At 37.8% G+C, this 25066-nt stretch overlaps 1 protein-coding gene across 2 annotated transcripts in view; it reads left to right on the forward strand.

Moving 5' to 3' along the window:
* The window catches only part of PRKCE (protein kinase C epsilon), a 288051-nt gene that overhangs the window by 76108 nt on the left and 186877 nt on the right, over window positions 1-25066 (forward strand). For both annotated transcript variants that reach the window (XM_036379719.2, XM_036379718.2), the window contains exon 2: window positions 23486-23549. In XM_036379719.2, the coding sequence (XP_036235612.1) occupies window positions 23486-23549 (64 nt within the window). The remainder of the gene's footprint in view (window positions 1-23485; window positions 23550-25066) is intronic.

Raw genomic sequence — 25066 nt, forward strand, 5'->3', positions numbered from 1 at the left:
TGGCCCCAGCCCAAAAGGCTGTGATTTTTGTCATGCTCATACTCCTGTATCCAAAGAAGCCATACTTTTATTAATGACTGCTTTGTCTCTCTAGGTTTTTGGTGGGCTTTTACTTGTTTTTGTTTTCCATTTTGCAGGTTTAAAATGCTAAGTCGTTGTAATTCTGCCAGTATTTCTGACTTGAACAATGCAGAAAGCCTTTCTACCAAGTTTAATGGCAGGGAAGGTCCACGCCTTTCCAGCTTGGACCTGAAAATCCTTTCCTTCTTTTTTAATTGCCTTACAAAATGGCCTACTCCTGCAAAACCACTTTCTGACAATGTAGGGTGAGTGGCTATACAGATTTGCTCCAGGAAGAAGTACAGACAGTCACATTTGGGGAAAAAAAGAAAAAAACAAAAAAGCTTTGGGTGTAAGCTTCAGAAACACCAAGTTGACTAAAAATGTGCATTTTTCTGAAAAGCAAAGTGTCCATTTCACCTTGGGAGGGTGTTGGAGTGAGAGGGCTTCCAGGTTGTGCTTGCTTATGGAGGGGGTCATGCTTCCAGCTCCACTGGGTGTTTCTGAATGTCTTATTGTATAAATTAAGAAAATAGATGGGGAAAGCAGGTGGAAATCTCTCTGGGGGATTTTGTTTTTAACTTGCTATAATGGTTTAATAGTTAGCAGTTAGAGCTAAGCAGGTGTTTTAAGAGCTCTTATTTAACAATTATCACTCATTTCCGGGCTTCCTGTTTGTTCGGGCTGCGGAGAACATCACAAAATCAGCCAACCGCTCTCAAAACCTCTTTTAACCCTTTGTCACCCAGTGAAGCTGGGACAAACCCTGTCAGAACCACATGGATGAAGGACATGGCACAAAGCTGTTGGGCAAAGACTCTGGCAAATGTAAACAAAGCTCTTGCAAATTTTGAAATGCATAGGAGCATTGCATCACTGTAAATAGACAGTATCCTTGTTTCATCTCTTTGATTAGTATTTTGGGTCAATTAGGGAAGGAACTTAGGAAGCTCATGGCGCTCATTCAGTTTGGTATTTTTCCTTGCATTTTTTATGTTAGCTTATTTTTTTCCTACTGCCTTAACATTTTCCATTACTTATTGGCCCAGGACATGACAGACACATGAGGATTTATGAAGAAGATGGCATTATTTAACCATCCTTCAAAAGCTCATGTAATGCTCAAAATATTCTTTGTTGTGAATCATTGTGATAAATTAGAATTTGGAAAAAGTATTAGAAATTTGTGAAAGATACCCTTTTGTCTTTAGCAGCTGCTGTTCTGCTGATAATATGCAAGTGAGATTTTCATCTACTCATAACTGTTGTTCCATAGATTAGTACTAAACTATGGGGAAAGTGTGATCTTAATCAAGATTTTAAAGTTAAAACAATGACAGCACTCTGGAGTTTGGTGTTTGGACACATAACAAACTGGAAGTTTGTGAGGGCTTTTTTTGGTTAGTCGTGTAACAAGACTTATTGTCAAATGGCTCACGTTAATATTTATTCCTAAAATGAAATAAGTGTCAGTAGTTATTTTCTAGGGCACATGTGTAGTCTGCTCACTGCACGTGTCTGCTTTTTCAAGCAGGGAGTCTTTAAGAAACTGTCTCAGCATGTTCAGAGATCCTGTTGTACTTCCTTGAGAGATAAAAATGGAAAAAATGCTTTTTAGTTGGAGTGCCTCTGCAGGTTGTGGAAATGGATAAGAAAGGACAGGCTCCTCACTAGTAATGGCCCTTGGGTGATGAGTCCTGGTGGGAGTAAGAAATCTGGGATATATGTGTCCATTCCTACATTTGCATGCTGCTGATGGTATTCATGTTACCTTCAGCTCTGTTCATACAGGTACAAATAAATCATTTTTCTAGATTTCCTGAAACTAAACCTCCATCCTCGCAGTGTAAGAGACTTAAGTCAGGCCAGATGTAAGCTCTGCTCTCGCAGAAAGGTTCTTGGTGCGGAAGCTGTTCCTGCTATCAGAAAAGCAATTGTTCTGAGTGGGAGGGTGGGAGGAGTGTGCTCTGTGTGTGTGCTCCTGCACCCCACACATGGTGTGCAGGGTCTCTGAGGTCACAGGGAAATGCTTTCTTTACAAACCCTCTCATGCACATCGGTCGATGCCCTGTGCTGCTTCTGTCATCTGTCCTGGTAGCAGGTAACATTCAGTTCAGGAAATTCTGATTGCAAGTTTAAAAGTGTTGCTGAATATGATGTTACAAGCTTTCTTCAGCTGAAATCACAGTGTTTTTATTTTACTGTTCTAACAGGCTTGAGCATGATGATAAGAAAGCAGTATGAATGGATAAAGACAATTTACATTAAGCATGAAAGTAGTAAAATAGAGTTGCACTCTAATATGCTGTGAGTTTGGTCCTCAAAAGAGAACAGGGAAAAACCCCAAGGTTTTGTGTTCTGATTTGAGTACCTTTTGGTTTCCTGCTAAGAAATGGATAATAATTTCTCCTGTTTCCTTTTAAGATAAAGTACATATTCTACATGTTTTTTTCTCCCCCATATTTCCTGTTTGTTTTCTCATCCCATGTCCAAAACCAAAATCCACTAACTCATCAGTGGGAGTTAATAAATCCTTATACTGAAAACCTGAGGAAATGAAGCAACAGAAACTTGTGAATGATTTCCAAGGAAAGGAACAAAAGTGTTTGCTTGCAATGCCAAACTAGATTGTTATTCCTTGAAGTTCCCCAAAATAGGAGGTGGATCTTTTATCCTGGAGCTGCTGTATGGGCTCAGAGTTGTCACAGGCACCCTTCAGAATTACTGCTGCAGAAATAACAATTCATTACTCTTGTTGAGAGCCTACATTATCTTGCAATGTTTTGCTGGAGCCACTCTCCTGAGCTGAAAGGCTTTTTGGCAGCAGAGTTGGGCTTGGTACTGCAAACATCTGATTCAGCTTATGGCAAGGTCAATGTTCCTGGCCCAGGTACTCAGTTTGCCTTTGTTTTTTCTGGTTTGCATTTACTTTTTTTTTTTTCAAAGGTGTATTGAGGGTTTGGAGGCATAATACAGGAGATTCAGAGTGCTAGATTCCTCAAGTTATGTTTTGGAAATTTAGCCTCAGTTAATTTCAAGTGAAAGTTGTCCAAATGTAGCTAAATCACTTGGTTGGTAGATGCTTATGGATGACAATATTTTTATTTTTCTTTATCCAAGCATGCTAGTAGTTGAATAGTTGAAGGGTTGCATGAGTAGCATATTAGGTACTGTGTTCTGATATAATGGTCTCAAATGAAGTATTTGTCTTTTCCAGCTGGTTATATATCGTGTGTGTTTTCCAGCTATTGTCATTTGGATCAGTATTCATCAAATATTCTGCCTCAGTGACTCTTCAGCTAGTCTCAAATGTCATATGAGGATCTGTGTTTTATGGGGAGACATGGTAGTAGGAGAGAAGTTTATGTGTAATGTGTCTCTTTTTTTATTCCTACTTTGCTTTTCTTTTTACTACAAACAACATAAATTTATTTGAAAAAATTTTAGATTTTTAGGATGACTATTTTGTATAGCTGATAATGATAATTTATTGTTGTGTACTACAGGTAAGAAATCACAGTTCATATACTTGTTTACTCTTAAAATAGTGTTGAGAGGGTTTAGTCAGACTGTGATAAAGGAGTACGTGAAATACTTAAAAAACTTGGTTGACTAGGTAACTTGAGTTGATACCTTTAAAAGGAAATATTTTTCTTTATAAAATCTACCTCTTGTTAGTTTTTTTTCCTTTTTTTAAGGTAATGCTTGACCTGAGATTGTAGCATTGAAACACACAATCACTTGGTTTATGTGGAAACATCAGGAATTAATTCAGCAGTTGAATCTGTGCTCAAATTCAGATTAATTAATGTGATGTAAGACCCCATGAGATCACTGTTTGCCCAAGTTAGTGCTCTTTCTCTCACAGATTTTTACTACCCATGATTGTCTTGGAAGGAATTTTCTTTCTCTTTGTTGTAGATAGCTTATAACAATATCAAAGACAAAGCATGATTATAAAATTTCCAAAATTTCCTTTCCTTTTTCTTCTAACACATGCTCTGAACAGAGAAGTTTCAAAACTTTTCATGTATGTGGCAGCTAGAAGTGGGTGTGCATGTGATTCTGAGAGATAGAACAATAACAGATGTTCCCAAAAGCAATAGGTAATTCCATGGCAATTCATCAAGAAAGAACATGCAACCTAGGGGAAACCAGGCTTCTTGTAAAGGGAGCATTCTCAGCTCCAGGTGTATAAATCAAAGACTTGGTGTATACCAGCCTCTATTTTGGTAGGCCAGGAAATGTAACAAGTTTTCTGTAGAAAGAATCAAATAATGTTAGTCCTGTAAAAGTTTGCAGAGTGTTCTTTTCATGTAATAGGAGACTCTCTGAAAGCCTTCTCCTGAGGGAAGGCAAGCATTTCTTCATGTTATATATTTTATTTCATTTTCAACTGCCTTAGTCTTAAGTCTCTTCAACAATAACATCAGAAAAATTCTTGAAATCTTCCTTGAGTCTTCTGGCTTGTGACACAGCCACACAAACTTCTTTGCTTATCCGAAACTCAGAAATAAAGGAATGCAGAGGGGAAAGAGGCTGCAGTGCCAGCTTTTTAGTCCTACATCTGCCAAACAAGGCTCAAGCAGATTTGCATCTTAATTCGTTTCTAATGTGTTTTTAGTAGGTACATCGAGACTGAGCTCTTTTAAGAGAGGCTTAATGGATGATGTAATGTTTTCTTGTGCTGAGTCCAAAATTTAGAATTACTTTTATAATAGTACTAAGCTTATAAATATCAGATAGATTGCATAGAAATTGTGTCATGGCGAACAGCAAAAATGTGCCACAACTGAGGAACAAGATTTTGTTTTCTTGCAAAGAACAAGAAAAAAGGATCTCTTAGTTTCAGGAATTTTGTATATTGGGAATAGGTGCTTGGCTTGCACATGGTGTTCCATATTCCTGTGTCCTTTCAAGTTGTAGGGGGTAGTATTTTTTTTCCATCTGTGTTACTTATTTTCATTTGCTCATCCTCTGTACTCCATGAATTTGCTCTTGTGTTGGGAGAATAACAAAACCTTGTGAGAAGTCCTTTCTGCCCTGTGTGCAGGCTGCAAAGACATCCAGTAGCAGTGCTGAATGCCCAATTTATTCAGCAGGAGTTGGGGTGTTGGGGGCTGCCAGTGGTCTCTGAACACCTCTGGGCATACCTTAGGTCCCAGATAACACTGAGCTAGTAACACTCTGTTCAGGTTTGTGATTCAGTGTACAAAGCTGCTTCTTGAAGGCATAGAAGTTAAGGGTTGGTTATTTTCCCCTTAATGTTCAAGCATTTCCAAGAAGGGAGCAAAACTGAAAATAACAGCAAACTGAGATGTTACTTTTACATGCACTTTTGAGTGCTTTCCCCTTCTTCAGTCCTTATTCTCCCATAGAATAGCAGTGTTTTTCCACTTTGGAAATGATTTCTGAAGATTATTCTATGTGGGAGATTTATTTATGTTTTATCTAACTTAGAGGAGTTTAAAAAAATCATGTTTGTGTACACAGTTTTTAAAGTAGGAAATATAAGCTAAATCGGGATTAATTTCCATAAGCTAAAACTGGATTAATTTTTCAGATAGAGATTTGTGGACTTGAAGGGGGTTATGCAGTTTGTACAAACCACAGCTTATATCTTTGCTCAGAATCTTGCTTTCTTCAAGTAGAAAGTAGGAATCCTCACTTCTAACTTGATTTAAAGACTTTGTATTAGTATGTTAATTCATTTTTAGCCCCAAGGTCTTTTATTGTCAGCATTTGTACGATACATGCAACTGTGGAAGGAGGAAAAGAATTGATTAAGCCTTAGGTTTGGAATGCCACACTCAAGGAGAGGTCTGCTGAGATCTTCCTTTTCTGAGTTTGATAAAGCTAATAAAATTTAAAAGGAAATTGTGTGTTTTTTTCCTGACAAATCTGAGCCTGGCAGTACTGGAACAATATTAAAGATTGTTGTGGAACAATGTTAAAGATGTTGTCAAGCTTAAAATAGGACTTCATTCAGCTTTCCTGCTGAAGTTCCCCGCTTTTGAAACCTACTCTGTATTCTTCTGAGGCTGCTTTCCAGAGACAGCTGTGTGTGGCTCGTAATAAACATGGGGGAGGAAAGGCTCCATTGCATGGGCATCCTTATTTTTGTGTCATGGATTTAGTGACAGTTGGTAAAGTCAGTACACCACAAACAGTGGAATAAGAAAGAAGAAAAGCAAGGGCATACTCATAACTGTATCTCTAGTGGCGGGTATTTTCAAAGGGAGTAACTCTGAGATATCTAACTAGATGATTTTTCTGTTATGTCTGATTTCTCAGAGACCACATGTCCTTTTCTGGAGTAAGCCAGTCTTTCATTCTGCTTTTATCAGCTGCATCTGTTTTTGTGCAGCATTTCTGTAGCAGTAGAAGTGGTCATGAGAGGGAGATGATTTAGGGGAGAGAAATAAAATATTGTGTCAGGGCTTAATTTCATTCTGTCTCTCCCAAAATATGAACATGTCTCTAGTAAACATGGAGCCTTGAGGTCTGACAGATTCTGGTTTTTTGTTTTTTTTTTTTTTTTTTTTTTTTTTAAATCTTTGGATGCCCAAGCCCAGACATTATTTGGATGCTTTTTGAACTTTGGTTTGCAAGAACCATCTGTGAGAGAGTCAGAGTCACTGACAGCAGTCTGATACAATCTGCAGTCAGTGGGAGGTTTGGTAGTTAGGTAGGTTTAGGACAGCTCACTATCTTTGAAATATCTTTGAAGTTAAGTTGCTTTATTACTAAAGATTGATTTAGTCATCACTTCCAGACTGCAGCCAAGTAAGCCCACTGCCGTTGCTGTGTTCTTCAAAACCATCTTTCACTTTCAAGTATCTCAAAGTTCCCTGGAGGGACCTGCTGTCTACAGAGTGAGAGTTTGAGTAGCTTTCAGTTCTCCCTTCTCTGATGGAGCTTTGTGGTCACCTTGCTGGGGAGGGCAGCTCTGCCATAAGCCGCCAGTGTTCCAGTGCGTGATCCTTCCCAAGAGCTCTTCTCTGCCGTTGAACTCGAGTCTTTTTGGAAATGTTTGCAGTGTGAACTCAGTGCTTATCCTGATTCATGTGCAAAGTAAGGGGAAGTACAAGAAAGATAAATGGGTGAGAGTAAAGCAAGTTTAGTTTGATGTGTGCTCTGCTTGCTTAGCCATAGGACAAGGAATCCTTGCTTGTTTTTATTTTGTATTGCAATTTTTAATTGTTCCATAAGTAAACCACTGTTATTGACATAGTGCAGAAATAACAGTGATATAAAGCTCTCAGCAAATGTGATGTTCAGTAATTTTATAGAAAATAATAAATGCATGGTGATAATTAAATGTAATAGATTTTATGCTTAGCTGCTGAAATATTTTGGTGTAAAAATACCTTTTCACATAACTGCTCAAATTTCTCTAAAAAGCTACCACAAAATAGGAATTCAAGAGTCAGAGTAGGAGGTTTCTGAAGTAGTTATTGCTCTAATATCAGTTAATTGGACTGTGAGTCCCAGAATGAGCTGCTGTTTCTTGAACTCTCAGAATTAACTGCAATTTCCAGCATGTAACTAATATAGAATAATGTTTTTAAAATGTGCTTTGTTTCACGGTTATAAACCAAAGCCACACAGGATGAAAATAATTCTGAATGAAATATTGATTCATCCATTGTTAATTAATTTTGTACCTGGAAAGAGTCCTTGAGAACTGATGATTCTATAGATAAAATGTCAATTCTCAAAATGCTGCAAACTGAGTTTTGGTGTGTATTGTCTTTTATTCCAATATTGGTTTTTCTTGTCAAATTGCCTACTCAGGCTTGTAAGAGCTGTGCAAGGTCCATGGGGTCAGAGCACTGGTCTCCCTCTGTTGTTTTTAATGCTAACATGTTTGCTGCTGCTTGTGGTTTTCACTGCTTATTTTATAACAAATTCTGAAAGGCGGATGGAAACCTCATCCCATTTAAATGGTAACAAAATAAATTCAAGTAAACTAGTCTGGTCTTCAGTTTACACTTTGCTGAGTCAGAGAGGTCCAGTTCCTTCCTTTGATATTGTTCATGCAGTGAGAACAAAGTGAAGAGTTCCCTTGCATTGTGCTAAATCTCCTGCAGCAGTCAGAAAAGCTGCCACTGTCTGCATTAAATTCTGCAACTTGCTGAGGAGTGAAGGGTTCAGGGGTGAGGAGCATCAGCAGAGTGCAGTGTGGCTGCCAGGCTGTGCCTTCTGCTTGCCTGTAGAGCGTTTTGGGGTATACCTGTTTTAGAGGTCTCTTGGATGCCTGGAGGATCCTGGCTGTCTCAGGAGTGATGGCTCTCAATGCCAGAGTTCAGTGCTCACCTTTATCCTGAAGTGGAAAAAAATGCCATGAAAGCATTTTTAAAAATGCTTTCTAAAATACCTGGTAATGTTTCAGGTTTTACTGTGGTGACTGTTCATGAAAAAATTTTCTTTTGAAATTATCTGAGATGAAAATGACAACCGGTCACAGTTCAGATTAAACCTGATTTTTATTTTTCACAAAATAAAAAAAAAATTAAAAAAAAAGCTTAACCAATGATCTTAAAGCAATTTTAACAGTAAAACAACTTTTGCATTTTTTCCCCAGCAATTCCTCAGGAGTCTGGAAAATGCTGCTAAATCGGTTGTGTTCTGAACACAATTCCAAAGATGCATAATCTCTTATTGTAATTTTTTTCTAAGGCCAGTATAAGAAAAACGACCAGATTCTTGAGAATTAGTTGCCTCTTCATGGCTGAATACCAAGTACTATTTGAGCCAGATTCTGGGAATGCTGACATTGTCATCCTTTCATCATTACTGGATCCTGCTGCATACCTAAATTCAATAGTTAGCAACTTTATTACCCTGCATATTACAATATATATGTACATTGAATTTTTAGAGAGAAAGCCCTTTTCCTTGATGGAGGAGTGGTTTGGAAATAGGAGAAATTGAAAGCACTTTTAAGGTTGGCTGCTTTACAGAGAACAAAATCTGAAACAATCCAAAAGAGAAACTGTGTAGATTCCTGGGGGAAATTAAAATGCAACATACTTGTCTGAGCCACAAGCAACAGATAGGACAGGCTCAGGGAATCAGGAATGGAAACAGTCCAGCTCTCTTCCTCTGGAATATTACACAGACATCACAAACATCTATTGGATTCCCCAAAAAAACCTTACTTAAAGGGGTGTTCCAGGTGATAAAAAAGGTCATATTTGTGCATTAATCATTTTTATCTCAGTTATTCACAAGGAAAATGCACTAAAAAACACTGCACTAAAACAACAGGGAAGGGGGGCAGAACAAAAGCTCTCAAAACCAAACAACCACTGCCCTCCCTTTCTTCCCCTACCTCCACTCTCCCAAACCTCCACAAAAACTTTCCTCCCCAATACACAGGTAACTTTCCCACCTCTTCTGTCCTTAAAGTGTCTGGGGTAAAGGGACTAGTGCTGTCACTGTGGTCAAGCAAATCTTTGGGAACTGTTTCTGTACTTTTTTAGAAAATCTTAAATACGTAGTTCCCATTTGAGATCACTTGTTGAGTTTTTCTCCAATAAGAATGCTTTGAGAGTTTTGAAACAAACCTGGGTACAACTAAGTTTTGGTGATAGGGTTGTCCAAGGCAGTGAGTTCTGCAAGCTGTGTGGGATAAAGCTGATGAAAATTGTAGGCCAGTCATGGAGGAATGAGGAACAAGAGTATCCAAAACTTAGATCCATATCTGAGGAAGCCTATCCTGCCTGCCTCCACCCTTGCTACAGCTGACAGATTTTCCATGGCACTTCCCCCAGGTGTGAAATTATTCCTCCTTCTTCTGTAGGCTGCACATGGGAGGATTATGGGTGGTCGACATTTTAAAAACTGGTTGGAAATTGAAGGAAAAAAGTGTACTGAAGGCCAGATAGACCTGCTGCAAGTCCTTTCTCTGCCCTGTCTGTGTGGAATTAGAATTGCTAAGCCTCATGCTGCAAACCCCAAATGGAAATTTTTTTTGTAAGTCACGTGATAAGGTTCCATGCTTTGCAGGAAGAGATGGGTGCACCATAGCAGATTTAGGTGCAGGGCTATCACTGGGCTGCACTAATGCTTGATTACTCCTAGTAGGTTTAGCAGTTCAGGTTTTTAGTATGGCAGCATGCTTAGAACCTGCAAACCCCAGTGTACATAATGGTAAAAGCACGAGGGCCTAATTGCACAAATGTATTAAAAAGAGCCTGAACTTTTAAGAATTTGTACTCTAAATAAAGACTAATAATAGAAGGTGAAATAGGCACATGGAGAGTGAATAAAGTTTGTTGCCCAGGGTGACCCAGCAAGTCAACAGCAGAGCTCACAGTAGGATTTCTGAAAGCATTCATATATTGGAGAAATTTAGAGACTCTGAGCTCACTGATTTACTTTTAAATAAAAAGAACAATGGGAGGTTACTTAATTTGGATATGTAAAGCACTGTTAAAAAAATAAGGAGCTTTTTAGTCTCAAAAGGGTACAAGAACTGAGAGGTATCCAGGCAGATTAAAATGGGCAGCATAGCACATATTTTCTTTCACATTAAACTGGTAAACTGATGACATTTGTTAGCAAAGGTTGTAGCAGATACTTCATCCCTAGATATTGTTCAGAAAAGACTGAAAGCCTTTCTTGGAAGACAGGTGTTAGCTTTGCTCTACTTACTTGGTTCAATACAAGAGTAAGTGGGCAGCATGCTGTGCCTTCCATTAGCAGAACTGGATGGTTCTTATGCATCTGGAACTAAATTTTAAGAGGTAAATGAACAAGAATTATTCAGCTACCTTGAGCCAATTCCAGGAGCTCAGTCAGGCTGTATGAAATCTAACCTGAGCTCTTGCAAAGAAATTACTCAAATCTGAATAGTGAATGCTCTTGTATTCATCACAGAAAACAAAAAAAAAAGAAAAAAAACAAAACCCCAACCCTCCCCCCTAAATGGGTTTGAAGGCTTTGAATTATAATCTTTTTTTTCTAAGAACAAAACCGTAAATGACTCTGTGCTTCCTGTTTCCTCATGGACTAAAAGAGGAACATCCAAATCCCTACAGTACAAGAAAGACTAAGTTTCAGGTCTGTTGTTTTTGGGGTTTTTTTATTATTATTTTTTGGTTTTTAATTTTTTTTTCCTAAATCCAGGAAATACTGGAAAACTTTCTGGATATCTGAAAGAGTGAGATTTTTAAAAGGTTTAACAGGCATCATCTTTCATGGCATCGTCTTTCATGTCAAACTCCTATCTAACTTGTGAGAACTCTAAATGTAATTCTGTTTAAAGCTCTGCAGTAAATGAAAAGAAATGCTAAAGAAAAGTGCCACCTAATGCCACATGCACCAGAACATGTCTTTTTCCTAGGGAGTTTTGAAGATATATCTATTCCTGGTGTGCCACTCCTGGCTGGTGGACTGTGCTGTCTAACTTTTCAGGAACCATAATAATAGTAGTGGCTGGCTATTTTTGCCATTTCCTTTTCTGTAGTCTCTGTATTCAAGATGTTGCGTTCTGGTCTATCTGTTTCGTGCAATATAGGTAGCCTGGCAGTGTGTATAAAGCTGCTGAATTTTATTTTACTTGGTTTTTTTTTTTTGCATTTAAACACGAGTAGAACAAACTATATCAGTATTCTGTTTAGCTGTTCTTTAAACAAAGTGTTCTCTAGCTGACATCTGAGGAGTCTTGGAGCTGCTCTGGGTTTGTTATGGCTAAAGCTGCAGAGGAAGTCCAAGTGAATCACAGATAATTGTAGTCCTCAGGATAGCCATTTTGTTAACAGAATTAGCTTCATTAATCTTTCTAATCTGATGATTAAACAGAGGATAAAATATCAGAGCAACACAAAAACTATGTTGGAAAAAACCCCTCAACATTATGAAATGGTATGTAAAGATCTTATTGTGATACTTTCTAAACACAGGAAAAAGTAGAAACAAAGAGAGAATGTCTTAATGATGTTTTCTTCTAGAAATTAATTTTTTAGTTTCTCTGGTAGTTTTTTTAGAAAGGCACATAAGATAGCATTTGGGGTTACATTTTCTTTCAAATTTTTGAGGCATTTTTTTCTCAATTCTGGGTGGTTGTTCAAGAAAATTAAATATTTTAGTGCTATTCTTGAATTTATTTTTTGGGGGGAGATTGCATGATTGTACATATCTAATATGACTAATTTTGTGTGCTTTAAACTGCCACATTTACTGGCAAAATGCTTATTTGTTACAAGATGTTAGAAATACCATTTTCACTTAGAAAACAGCAATGATCTTTCTGTTTAGATATTGAACTGAGACTTGAGAGGTACATTCAGCTCCCACATCCTTATTTAAACCTGCCCTGGGGCTCCTGCATGTGCTCAGTGTAGGAAAGGATGAACTTACCTGCACAGCAGCCTGTTTGTGCAATTCCTGCTTGCACTTGTGTGTGCCACAGAGTGTGAGGGCAAAATGAAGGCTTTCATTCTAAGCTAAACAAGCATTTAGGAAGATACTAAAAAAAAAAATAAAAAAGAGCAAAGATAGTTTTGCAAGAAGCTTGTATTTTATTTTCTTTAATTCTGTTTTCTGCTTTCGAATTTCTGTAGAACTTGATCAAAGTCTCTGAATCAATGCAATTCTTGACAGGCTGTAAGTAGGAGAGATGCTTTTGTTTAAATACTTGATGCCAATTCTGTATAACATTGTGGTTTGTATATCATGGGTGTTTGTTTATTATAATGTCAGTGTTTGTTGTAAAGAAGCTCAAGCTCCAGATACATATGTGAAAGGACATAGAGAATATTTGTGTAGAACATACTTTTTCCTTCCATCTTCATAACCCAGCAGAAGAATGTTGATTTGTAATTTTTAAACCTTGTGTATTTATGCTTACATCTTTGTGTTTGGTGGAGGATTTTTTTTTGTAACTAGGAAACAAATATTTTCATTATGTTTTTGCAATCTCCTTTTCTTTCTAACCCAAATTTAGATAATTCTATAAGTTAACTATTCCCTCTTTGCTTTTCAGTTTCTTTCCTTGAAAATAGAGATGCATCTGTAGTGAACCTGAATGAGAAAGTAGGAGACACATTTTTTAAATTTGCATTTAAGTTACTAAAATTATCAGTTGCAAGGATAACTGAACAGAGACATTTTATGTTAACAAATGACCAGCTTTCAACTCCCTGGATGAATAATAAAACCTCTTAAGTCAGTCAGCATGGTTTTGTTGTCTTGATCAAAAAACTGTTTTAAACCTCTTTATTACTTTTTAAAAGCTTACCCCTTATGTTTGGGATAAAGCTGTGTCTTCTGACATAGCAGAACAGCTGAGACAGTAACAAGAAGCATTCTCAGATTTAAGAAGGAGGTTTAAAGAGGTTAATATTTTTAAAAGAAAACTGTGAGAATAATTTTAGCTTAGCTTTGTTATTGAAATATTATTTTACTTCCTTTTGTTTCCTCATGACAACTTCATGCTACTTCTGAGCTGTATATATAATTTTTGTCTCTGTATGTTCCTGTGTCTCCCTCCCTACATCCTTTATTCTTCTCATTCACGTGTAGTTTTTAACTGAAGACGTTTCAAACCCTGCATTATTTTATCTCTGCAGCTTTCTTTAGTTCTGCACTCTTGAAGTAGTTCTTTGTTTCTTGCCTAGTGGTGCTCCACGGAGCTGCCCCATTAGGCACTGCCTCGGAGCAGTTTGACCATCTGGGTGGGTTAAAGAGTCCAGCCCTGTGACCTTCTTCTTTGGCTTTGGCTGCCAAGGTGAGACTTGAAACAAAAAAATCAAGTCAGTCACTGTGTGTGGTGACACAGTGCTGACAAGTTGATCACCAGCCAATTTCATGAAAGGTACACTAAGGTAAACTGCAAAGGAGGTCAGGGATTTTGTCATGTTAAATGTCCAGTTTTGCACAGATAGAGGAGGAGTTTGGATACTGGGGAATTTTCAGGAAAGTCTTTATAGCTTTTAGAAGCATTTTTAAAAAATAAGATATTTCTCATTTTCTGGGAATTTGAGGGAAAGAACTTAGTCTCCTTCATAGGCAGTTTCTGAGATCATAGGCACCTCTGGGCACACCCCTAGAGCTGTCTCCTAATTGCATATTCTGTAGTTTCAGCCACTTTAGTTGAGGATTGTGGCGAGAGGGAATCTCATTCATATCTATATCAACTTGGCAAGAGAGAGGAGTTTTATTTCTCTCTGCTGATGCACTCTGGCTTGCAGCTGATGCTGGTGCTGCACATCAACAAGCTACTTAAAAGTTCCAGCAAGTGTCACTGAAGTACAGTTTGTCCATTTGCAGTATATTGATTCAAGCTGTTTACTTCCTAATGGAGGATTAATTTCTGTTGTGAATGCAAATGGAGAGTACATTTAATGTGCTTGCCTTCCAGATAAGAAAGGCCTTTCTCCTTTCTTCCCAGGGAGCTGAACTGAATTCTCACCCATAAACAGCAGTGGTTGTTTTAATGTTCTGGGGTTTTTAATTGAAACAAAACCTAGATGTGAGTTTTGTTGCTAGCTGAAACCAAGCCAGCACAGCTCTACTTACAACTGAGCCTGAGCTAGAGCTGAAGTGGGTTCAACTCCCTGCTGCATTCTTGGCTCATTGAAGACTGTAAGTTCATTTGGACTTCTCTCAAAAGTTCCTGACAGGTATTGCACAGTAGTGTTTGAGAGGCTGGAAATGTGAACCTCTTGTGGAAAGGGTCTGAGAAGTGAATACTGAAGTGTCTGCCTTGTTTGGGCTGAGGTTTCATGTAATCTCTATTTTCTAATATCTGGGAAGATCTTTGCTCTAAGGCAGATGAAAGCTTTTCTCAAACCAGGTGTCATCAATGTTCCTAAACTTTGGTTTGAAACACAGTTGATTCATAGGCAAGCTCCAGAGTTGCCTAATTTTGTGGGTTTTTGGGGTTTTTTTTTGGTTGTGGTGGGTTTTTTTGCTTGTTTGTTTGGATTTTTTGGATGTTGTTGGGGTGGTTTTATTTTTTTGTTTGGTTTGGTTTTTGTTTTTTATTTAATTTGGTTTTGGTTTTTTGGTTTTTTCCCTTACAGAGGATTAGAATAGGAATAACGAGAGAAAAACTGAAGGGCAACTTAACATCATCTAATATCCCCATTTCCTAGGACTACTTATATCCTGTCCTTGAAGATTATTTTATCTTGTTTAGGAAGAATTTTAATTTATACCTAATACACAAAAAATGAATATGTTACACTAAATTCTTAGATCTTCCAGCTGTTAATTTTCCTGATTTGAGATCTGAAAATCAGCACAGTTATTTCCTTTATTCTTTGTACAGAAATGCTATGTGGATATTGCCTACTGTATAAGTACCTTGAGTTCCCAGAATATATGTGGCAGGAGAGTGCAAGAAAGGAGTGTTTTGACAATAAAGAGAAGAAATATATCTTTACAGGAAATATGTAATGTTGTTTTCGTATCTTAATCTGTAAGTCTTCAGGCAGAAATTCTTGCTTAAAGGACATAAGGAACTGTGGGAATTACTTAAGGAATTAAGGAAAAAAGTATGCAGTCCACCAAAACCATTTTATGTGGCCAGGACAAATTGCCAGTCAATCCATGTACTTACTTTTATACAGACACATATTTCATGATGGTTGTGCAAAGCATTGGAAAGTTGTCTACTTAGAGGAACTATTATTGTAATTTAGGAGAAACTCCAAATATCTGGTTAAAGTAATTTTTGAAAAACTCCAAATACCATCATGTTTAGGTGATTCCTGAGACTGAACAAATGTACCACCTATGAGTTTGGCTTTGGCATATGAGCAAGTGGTTGTCTGAAATAGTACTGTGGTAAGATAATTTGATAGTCTTTATCAGTTTTTAACATGTAGTAATTGGCTAACCACTGTGTGCTGGCAGCCCTGACACCCTGCTCTGTGTTTTATTGCTGGGTGTAAGGTAACTTCCCTTCTGGTTGCAGTTCTGTAGCATGACTTTAAAAAATGCCCCTAAGCCAAGACAAGGAGCATGTTTTAAATACTTTGTGACAGTTAATTATTTCCCTGTGGTTTGGAGAGTGCCACTGCACTAGTGCATTAAGAAATACATTTTGAAAAGCGTTGTGATGAAATTAGAGGTCAGATCTTGCCACACAATGCAATTCCCCCCACACAATGCAATTCCCTTATTCTTAAATCAAATAACCATCTGTTTGGGAAAGTGGTTTTGCTCTGAAGAGTTTCTTTTCTTTCTTGAAATACATTTAGCAGATGTTTCAAGAGAATGGCTTTATGCAGGCTTTTGTTCAGTAGGTGGTTTGTCTGTCTGTTCACTCAAAAAGTCTAGTTGGGCATTGCTCAGCCAAACCTAACTTGTACACACTATACCTCATGTTGTCTCTAGGCTTGTGTAGGTTCTTTGTATATTATCCTTCTTACCATTGCTAAAATAATGCCACCTCCATTTCTAGTGTAGATACAGTTTTAGTACAGTGAAAAAATACTACATAACCTTGGCTTGTTCCCCTGTCTTCATAAGGCTTAATAATGGAACACATTTACATCATCAGAGTAACTGTACTGGGTTAATTAAAGCAACAAATAGCACACACTTGTGTCTGGGACACTCATGCTAGTGAGTTTCCATTGACCTGTTCACATGCAGGTCATGATATTCCATATCATGGAATAGTTAGTCTAGGCAGCCTTATTTCATAAGGTCATTGACTTGTTTTTCTGCTCCTGAAAATATTTCTCTCTCATTGATTTATTTCCCTTCGTCATGCATTTTGATTGTAGGTCTTTAGAAACCCTAACCAGTTTGCCATATAACTCTTAAATACTGGAATAAAAGGTAATACCTTGTTCATACTCTCCACCTTCTGAAGCTTTCCAAGAAGTAAAGATAGTTTTTTCCTTGCTTCTGATCATGGAGTCAGACACTTGGTTTCATGCAGTGACCCTGCTGTGGTCATGCTGCTCAATGCCTTTGCAGTCGTTTGTACTGCTCTGCTGTCTGTTCCATGTACATAGAACCAATTGTCCAGGTTCACTTTCTGGGTTCTACAAGAAAATGAGCCCTGAAGACCCTAGGCTCAGCACTGTGGTCTGTAAACATTGTTGGTCCTTCTAATGCATAAAAATGAGTATGTTACTTCTGACAGTGCAGATGTGCCTGTGCTCAAACACACGTGCATGCATCGCTGTGCGTTCAAAAATGCTTCTTCTTTGGAGTCTGGGAGGCCTTAGGCACAACAGATCATGAAAGACCAAGACCATATCACATGTGATTCAGGACACCACAACTGAGCATCACTATATGCTTTATTAAGTAATGGAAGGATTCTTGTTTTAGAATTGGTTTCTGAATACTGTGGATTATTTCAGCTGAATCTTGTTTCTCCCTGGCTGCTGCTGCTCTGTATTATGTCAGTGCATGTGTCTGGCACTGAAAAGTGTTTGATGTTTTCTGTAGGTCATGCAAGATGTTTGATGTTTCTTTGTTGACTTTTGAGTATGAGTAAATAATTGATAGAATCCCCTGTGGCCAGAATTTCTGAACCTTTATGTATATCATTGTGGTCAATTACAATGCGTCAAGCTGTGTTAGGTTTCTCTCTAATTATAATAATCAAATATGTAATGTTCATAATGAAAGGCAGATTTGTGAACATTGTAACAGTGCACTGGCTCCAAATTTTCCTGCTGCCTTTGCCAGAAGAGCAAGAGGCTGGTGGGGTGAAAAACATCATGGAGGTACATGGAGATTCTAAGGAAGTTTTCTCAGTATGTTTTCTGGGTAATTTCTTTTGAAAGTAAAGTTTACTCATGTAATTAATGAGGTAATGTGTAAAATTCTTAATTTTCAGATAGTATTAATAAATAACATTTGCTCAGCTATTTTGCTGACCTTATGGAGCTTATTGCAAACCTATTTATTTCAGATGAGCTTGATAGGGATTCAGGTATAAATGCTGGTACAAGTTTGCAAGATTAATCATACATCATCTGGCTGCTCCTTTGGTCAAGAGTTTGCTTCCATTACAATAATCATGGTGAGTTTGAAAGGTTTTTAATTATTTGGGCTGCAGTCCTTTTGGCTATATTGAAAAATATCACTGTTAAGGTTTTATTTTCTATTAAATAAGTTAAAATAGGTACTCCATTAGCTATTTAAATTGAATCACAAAAATTCTGTGGCTAAAGAGCAAAAGACCAGCACAGACTTTCCAGTCATTTTCTATTAGATTATAACTATTCTATTCGTATGCATTTTCATGGAAATAATATTTACCAAAATTGGCATCTAAAAACAACAGACAGAGGAACCAGCCCCCTTCAGCCTTTGCAGCTATCAGCACTTTAAGCACAATCTCTTTCCTTCTTTCAGAGAAGTTGTGTGTTCAACAAGAAACTTTGTTATGCTACACTCAGGAAGGGTTAAACCATACTGACTTCCCAGGTCTGACATGAATCAAATAACCATCTGCAGTGACAGATCATGTGCTTGGAGGTTTATGCTTTAAGCTACCCAAATATCAGATAATCCTAGAACATCACAAGAAGAGGTGCAAAGCAGGTTTTATGATTTAATTCTTTCTGTGGCTTATACAGTCCATTTAGGTTTATACTGTTACCAAAATCCTCAACAGCTTTAGGTTTGAAGGGGTTTTGCTGTGTTTCCTGTACTGTCTAGCTAAGGAGATCAGAGTAAAACTTACTCAACCTTTCTGCTTTTAGGAATTTCAAATTTTGCATTTGTCCATTCATTTTTTTATTTCAGATCTGGATTTATTTCAATGACTGTCCTTAAATTTCTCTTGAGATAAGTTGGCTTTTAAATGTGTACAGCGCACTAAATCTCAGGTGACATCCTTGTGTTGGAACATAGGTGGCTGATGGACTCTGTTGTGATCAAAGGAAACCCTGTGGCGCTGAGCCAATCAAGACAGTGGTTTGTCATTTGCTTACAACAGGTCTCAGTTTGTACCATAGAGCATGCAAAATCTGTGCTGATGCTGTCAAATGGAATGGAAAGAACACCCCCAAATGCTGATGGAATTATTCAGGCTGTACATAAAATCTTATTCATATTCAAATATGGAGCATCAGTGCAATGCAAGTAATTCCATAGCATATTCTAATCTTCCTCATCCTTTTAAGATTAGAGAGAGTGTTTGGTTTCTTTAGAAAATCTTGATCTAAGAGAATTCTCTCCAAGTTTTATGTTTTTAGGGATGGGAAATAATGTCTTACACCTGAGAGGAAGAGAATGGTGAACTTCTAGCTGAGTTTAGGGCTCAGTTTTTCAGAACTCTAAGAAGTTAAAAACTTGCAAAAGTCAAACCTCGAGGAAAAGCTGGGCCATTTTCACAATCTTCTGCATAGTTTGATTAAATTTTGCATTACTCCAGGTTACCGAAGATTTATGATCCATTGAAAGTGCTGCAGAGAAATATTTCGGCATACTTTGTTTAGTATTGTTTTTACTGATGAGTATTATTTGAATGAAAAAGAAAAGGTCTTACATCCTAGATATGTACCCATTAAGGCTGTCTAAAAAAAGAGGGGGGGAAAAAAGTTCTTGGTAGTGTTTGATACTGCTGGAAGAAAGGATTGCTGGACAAAGTGAAGCCTAACTGAGGAATAGGAGGAATGGTCCACTGGGCAGTCTGGGCCTCCAGAGACCAGAGTTCAGCTCTTGTTTAAGCATAGGCTTCTTGTATTACTTGCCAGAAAGTCATTTAGTCTAGCTTGTGCCTTTGGGAGTATCCCATTTTGCATATGGGGAACTGTCTCAGAAGGGTGTTGAAAATAAAATCCATTAATGACTGTGAAACTATATGAATGCCTTCAATATGCTGAAGCTTGGCCTTGGTTTCAACATGGGTTTTTTCCTCTGAAAGTATGTCTGGTTTTATGGATGGTTGCCTTTTGTTCCCTGAAACAGGCTACTAATAGGTTTTATTCAGGCCTGGAGTTTTTGATTATCTGTGCTGCTTTCCAGCAATGATTGTACTCATCTCAGTATGCTGCCACAGTTGTTATTTGAGCAATCTAGAAGTTGCTTAAATTACCTTTTTAATTAATGTTACTTGTGCATGCTAAAACTGTATTTCAGCCAAAGTCACAGCAATAGCATGGGTCAGTAAGAGGGTAAAATGTTTTGGTGATCAAAGATTTTGCTCAGTCTCAGTAAAATCTTTTGCTGCATGTGGCAAATGTGATGTATGTGTGCAAGGCACATATTTTGCAATGTGTTTTGCTTACAGCAAAGCTGCTCTTGTATCAGCTCCTCTGTCCCATCCCTAGTTTGCATCTTGCCTTGTTCCCTGTTTCCTTTTGAACAGTAATGTCTTTCTTAGATCTCTCCTCATAAGTTTTCTCTGCACGTATAAAAGCTAGGCTGCATTCAGAGAGAAGTATTTTTAGAAAAGAGAAGGGTCAGAATCAGAATTGCTGTGATCAGACTATTTCCATTGCTTTCAAGGATGCCTGTTCTATTCAGCTGAATTTGGCCAGTCCTCCTGTTTCTGGTTACATGTGTCTAAGGGCATTTCACATGTGATGGCTTTCATGGCATTCAGTGAAAAATGCATGAGAACTTTAGATTTTGCTGTATGCATCTTTTGGTACTTATTTATAAAATGACATTGCAGAATCTAAGCCCAGCTTAATGCACAGATTGAAAAGAAAAAGCATGCATATTCTAGTAGTCTGTTTTGAAGGTATTTATGCTGTTATGTTTCTAGGCATTAAATTAGAAATTTTTAATAAATAATTAAGATCGAATCGGTCCTTTTTTCCTCTGTTTGGCTTGATACATGAAAGACCTGAGAAGAAGAGAAGGGTTCCTGTAAGTCTAGGGGATTCTGCTTTTGTTGGGGTGTTCATTTCATATGTAGGGTCAGCTGAGCGCCTGGCTTCTGGCAAAAGTACTAATTCATATGACTGATAAGACTGTCAGTGTCACTGAAATGAAATGTGGGTATTTCATAAATCTGAAAATAAGAGTATGTCCATTTTATTCTTACTGGCATTTGAACATATGAAGACTGAAACATGCTTTCTTTGTAAAAGACTTTCTTTTATAAATAGTTCAGTTTTCTTAGAGCATCAGCAAAATTTCCAATTCAAAATCACTAAGCGTCATTTCTAATAAAATGTAAATTGAAACAGTCCACTTGCTGGGTAATGGAAACTTGGTTTCAGGCCTCCAGTCTTTTTCCTGAGTTGCTTCCAATGCTGTTTGTTATTAAAGGGGCAGAACATAGATTTTGTGATGGTGGTCAGTAACTTGTCCAGATGCTGATTCTTCTGCAGGGATGATGTTGGGGTTTATGTGTGTGCGTGCACTCTGGGATACGAACTGCATAAAGTATTTTACTGAAAGCTTAACCAAACAGTGTATAGTGCTGATACAAACAGAGCATTAGACATGTCTGTCTTTAATATAGCCATCTGTTGAGTGCTATAGCAGTTTTTCAAAAGCTTCCCTCAGCATAGACATCAAAGTCTATTCATGCACCTGTGCTTCTGATCTTCTAATATTTTTCTTATTTAAAACTGGCAAAGGGAGAGGAGCAGTATTTCAAGATCAGCAGCTTTATTTAAACCAAAACCGAAAAGCCAAAAACTCCCCAAAAACTCCCTCACAAAACTCATGCTGCCAATTCAGGAATTGTTAAAAATGTCTTTTTTGGATATTCAGTACTATTATTTATAAAAAACCAGACACCCATGCTTTCATTTTACTCTCCCTTGAGCAACCCCTGGCCTTGCTAGCATTCTTTCCTGCCTGGTGTATTTACAATACAGCTGCTGAGATCATTTGCTTGATCCATTGGTCCAATGACATCAGCAAGACCTGTGAACTCTTCTCCAAGCCCTCTCTTGGAGAACAATGCTCAGTGGAGGAGGAGCTTGTATCATGTCCCCTCATTTGCTCACTCTTTTCCCAGCCCAGTGGTCAAAGAAGGAGTCAGAGCCCTTTGTTTCTCGGTCTCAAGGTTGTTTATTGTATATCTATAAAATTTTTTCTCCTGTCCAGCTGAGGTCCTCTTAGCAGGACAGTCAGAGGCACTCTCCCTGCCCCCCCTTTTTATACTAAAAACTACATATACAATATTTACAATTACTTTCCAATACCTATCACCTATGTTAGACAGTGAGCTTCTACTCTAAACCAATCTAAAAGTGCCAACAGCAGAAGGTGGAGGCCAAGAAGAAGAAGGAGAAAGGCTGGACATGCCCAGATTCCTTCATCTTGCCCCCTGAACCCCCATTCTAAAAACCCAAAAAAATCTATTTTTTCACCCTGTGATAAATTCACTATCATTCTACTTAAACTTTCATGGCTTGTAATTCTTCATGTAAAGGTTGGTAATTGTTTTTTTCAAGGGCTAAATCAAAGGCACAGGGGTCTGAGCCCCCCGGGCAGGGGCTTGAGCCCTCCAGGGCAGCCAGAAGAATTTCCTGGGTTCCAACACTGGGACACAAGGTCCCTTGCAATCTTACCTGTGTGGTTTTCCCACTAAAACAGATTGAAAATACAGTATTTACATACAGAACATCACATCACTTAGGCTCTGAAATCATGTGACAGTAACTGCTATGCTACAGCAGAAGCTACTGATTACATAATGTTTTAGTTACAGTTTTAGTTTTCAGAGATGTGAGGCAGCAAAAATAGTTTTTAATTTGTTGTGTACCACTAAGATACTCAAATCCAGCAATATTTAGATTTGCTGATGAAACTTGTGATGAAATACAGGAAGATCTGTAATAAGCTCTTCATTGTGATGCCTGAACCGGAGCTTATTCTCATAGCCTGTGATATCTTGGAAGTACAGCAGCTTGATACTGAGCACCTGTATTTCATGCTGAGTGAAAGTGATCTTCTCAAGGGTAAAGACTCCTTAAAATCCGCCAGAATGGTGCAGAAATAAACAAATTTTGTGTTTCAGAAAAAGAGGATAAAGCATGTATTTCTTTCTCCCAGTGGGGACACAAAAGGGGTATTGTAAACACGTGTTAACCGGCTGTATGAGCTCTGTGTGTTCATTTCCCCTGTTCTGTGACCAGAGCTCATCTGTCTTGCTGTCCCAGTGTTGTTTTCCACATTTGTATATCTGGGCTCAGTATAAATAACAGTAAAAACATTGTTCAATTGTGGCACTTTTTGACTTTCTTGAAAATAGTGGTGCAAATGTATGTCAGAACAGTACATTAAATATTTGAAATGTGAAATTCACTGAGCTCAAACTTTCCAAGCATGCACACTTCTTTTTTGTTCCAGTGAGGCTGCAGGGTTCTCAACACCTCTTTGCAAAAGGAGGGTCTGTTGGTGCAGGATGTGTTCTGCCTACACCTTGACTTTGAGAGGTTTGGAAACTTCTTGTTTCCTGCATGTGCAGTCCCTTGCTTTGGGAGGCATTCTAAGTTTGATTTTTTTCTTTTTCTCTTCTTGATTACAGATTGACTTGGAGCCAGAAGGGAGAGTGTATGTCATCATAGACCTTTCAGGATCATCAGGTGAAGGTAGGGACTTCCAATATTTTATCTTACTCTTTCATGAATGGAATCTCCAAGGGTCTCTGCAATGAAAGTATTAGAAGTGCTGTGTGCTGATACCCTCAAATCTGTATTAGCTCAAGTTAAAATGAACACATTTTGAGTCAATAAGCAAATTGCACTTCATCTTACCCTGTTAATCACTGGTGGTAACAATACCAGCTAAAATGACCATAATGAAATGAAATGATCACATTTAGTAGTACTAATTTCCAGAAGAATCTTCCAAATTCTTTAGTTTTTGGAAGAATACTAACCATTATGTAGGTAGAAAGGATAAGATGTCAAAACGGAGGGACAGGAGTTTATTTGCTTTCTAAATTATTCTAATATTTGGTATTTTTCCATTTCAAGTAAAGTAATGACCAGAATGTTGTCATTATATGAGATGTTTTCATTTTTATGGTGCAACAGTTGCATGTTGGAAAATGACCCAAATATGGAAGAGAAATATTTATTACATTCTTAAAAAAATTCTAAAAATAATTTTCTACTGCTTACTTTAAACAGAGTGAAGTGGTATATGGTAGGAATAAGAATTTATGAAGAAGCAAATCTGTGTGCCTTAGTCATGTACTTGGTGACAGCCTGATCTGCCAAAATGGCTAGATGATTGATTATCTTAAATTATGTTCCGCAATCAGCTTTGATCAGCTTCCCCCAGTAGCTCATGGAGTTCACTGAAATGAGGTTATCGTCAGTTCACAGTACATAAAGAAGATTCACATGAACCTTGACAGGAGCTGAAACTAAAAATGCTATGAAATTAAATTATTTTGCCTGGCACAGTGAGGAAACGGTGGAAGAGCATGTTTATCTTTCTGTTCTTTGTAATGAATTGCTGCACTCTGACCAGCTACTAGCAGTAGCTTGCAAAAACACATATTGCTATAAATCCTGAATTTTAAACTTTATCTTATAGCCTCTTTTTGTACCTACATAAAATGTGCTGTACCATTTTTTTCTTCCTGCATATTGAAGAAAATACCAATTAAATAATAGTTTCCACATATATTTCTGACTGGCATGACAGTGATCATCTGAAATGGGGTTAAAGGCATTGGTGTGACTGTCATAAGGCAGGTACATGTTCTTCCAACCTTCCACTGATAGCTTATTGATACCCAGCTGAACCTGCTGTTACTGTTTCATCCCAAGATGCATTCAAGTGCGTCAGACTGTCAAAAGACAGGAAGAATGGTGTTATGTGGTTCTTCAAAAGTTCTTCAAAACCTTTTACACAGGAATGTAAAAAATGGCTATCCTAATGCCTCCTTTATGTGGTGCATCACCCTGTGACGCTTGAAAGGTACTTGGAAAGAAATGTGTGTCACTGCAGTAGCATTGGAGGGGAACATGCAAATGGAAACAGGCCAGTGAGGGAGAACAGCTTATGAAATGCTTATGGGAAGCCTTTAGGAAGACCAAGAGCATTTAGTTGTAGGCACTCAGTTTGTGGTAATTGGGAGTGGGGCTGCAGCTCA

The sequence above is a fragment of the Molothrus ater genome, chromosome 3 (assembly GCF_012460135.2).
Source record: "Molothrus ater isolate BHLD 08-10-18 breed brown headed cowbird chromosome 3, BPBGC_Mater_1.1, whole genome shotgun sequence".
In the NCBI taxonomy this organism is placed as follows: domain Eukaryota; kingdom Metazoa; phylum Chordata; class Aves; order Passeriformes; family Icteridae; genus Molothrus; species Molothrus ater.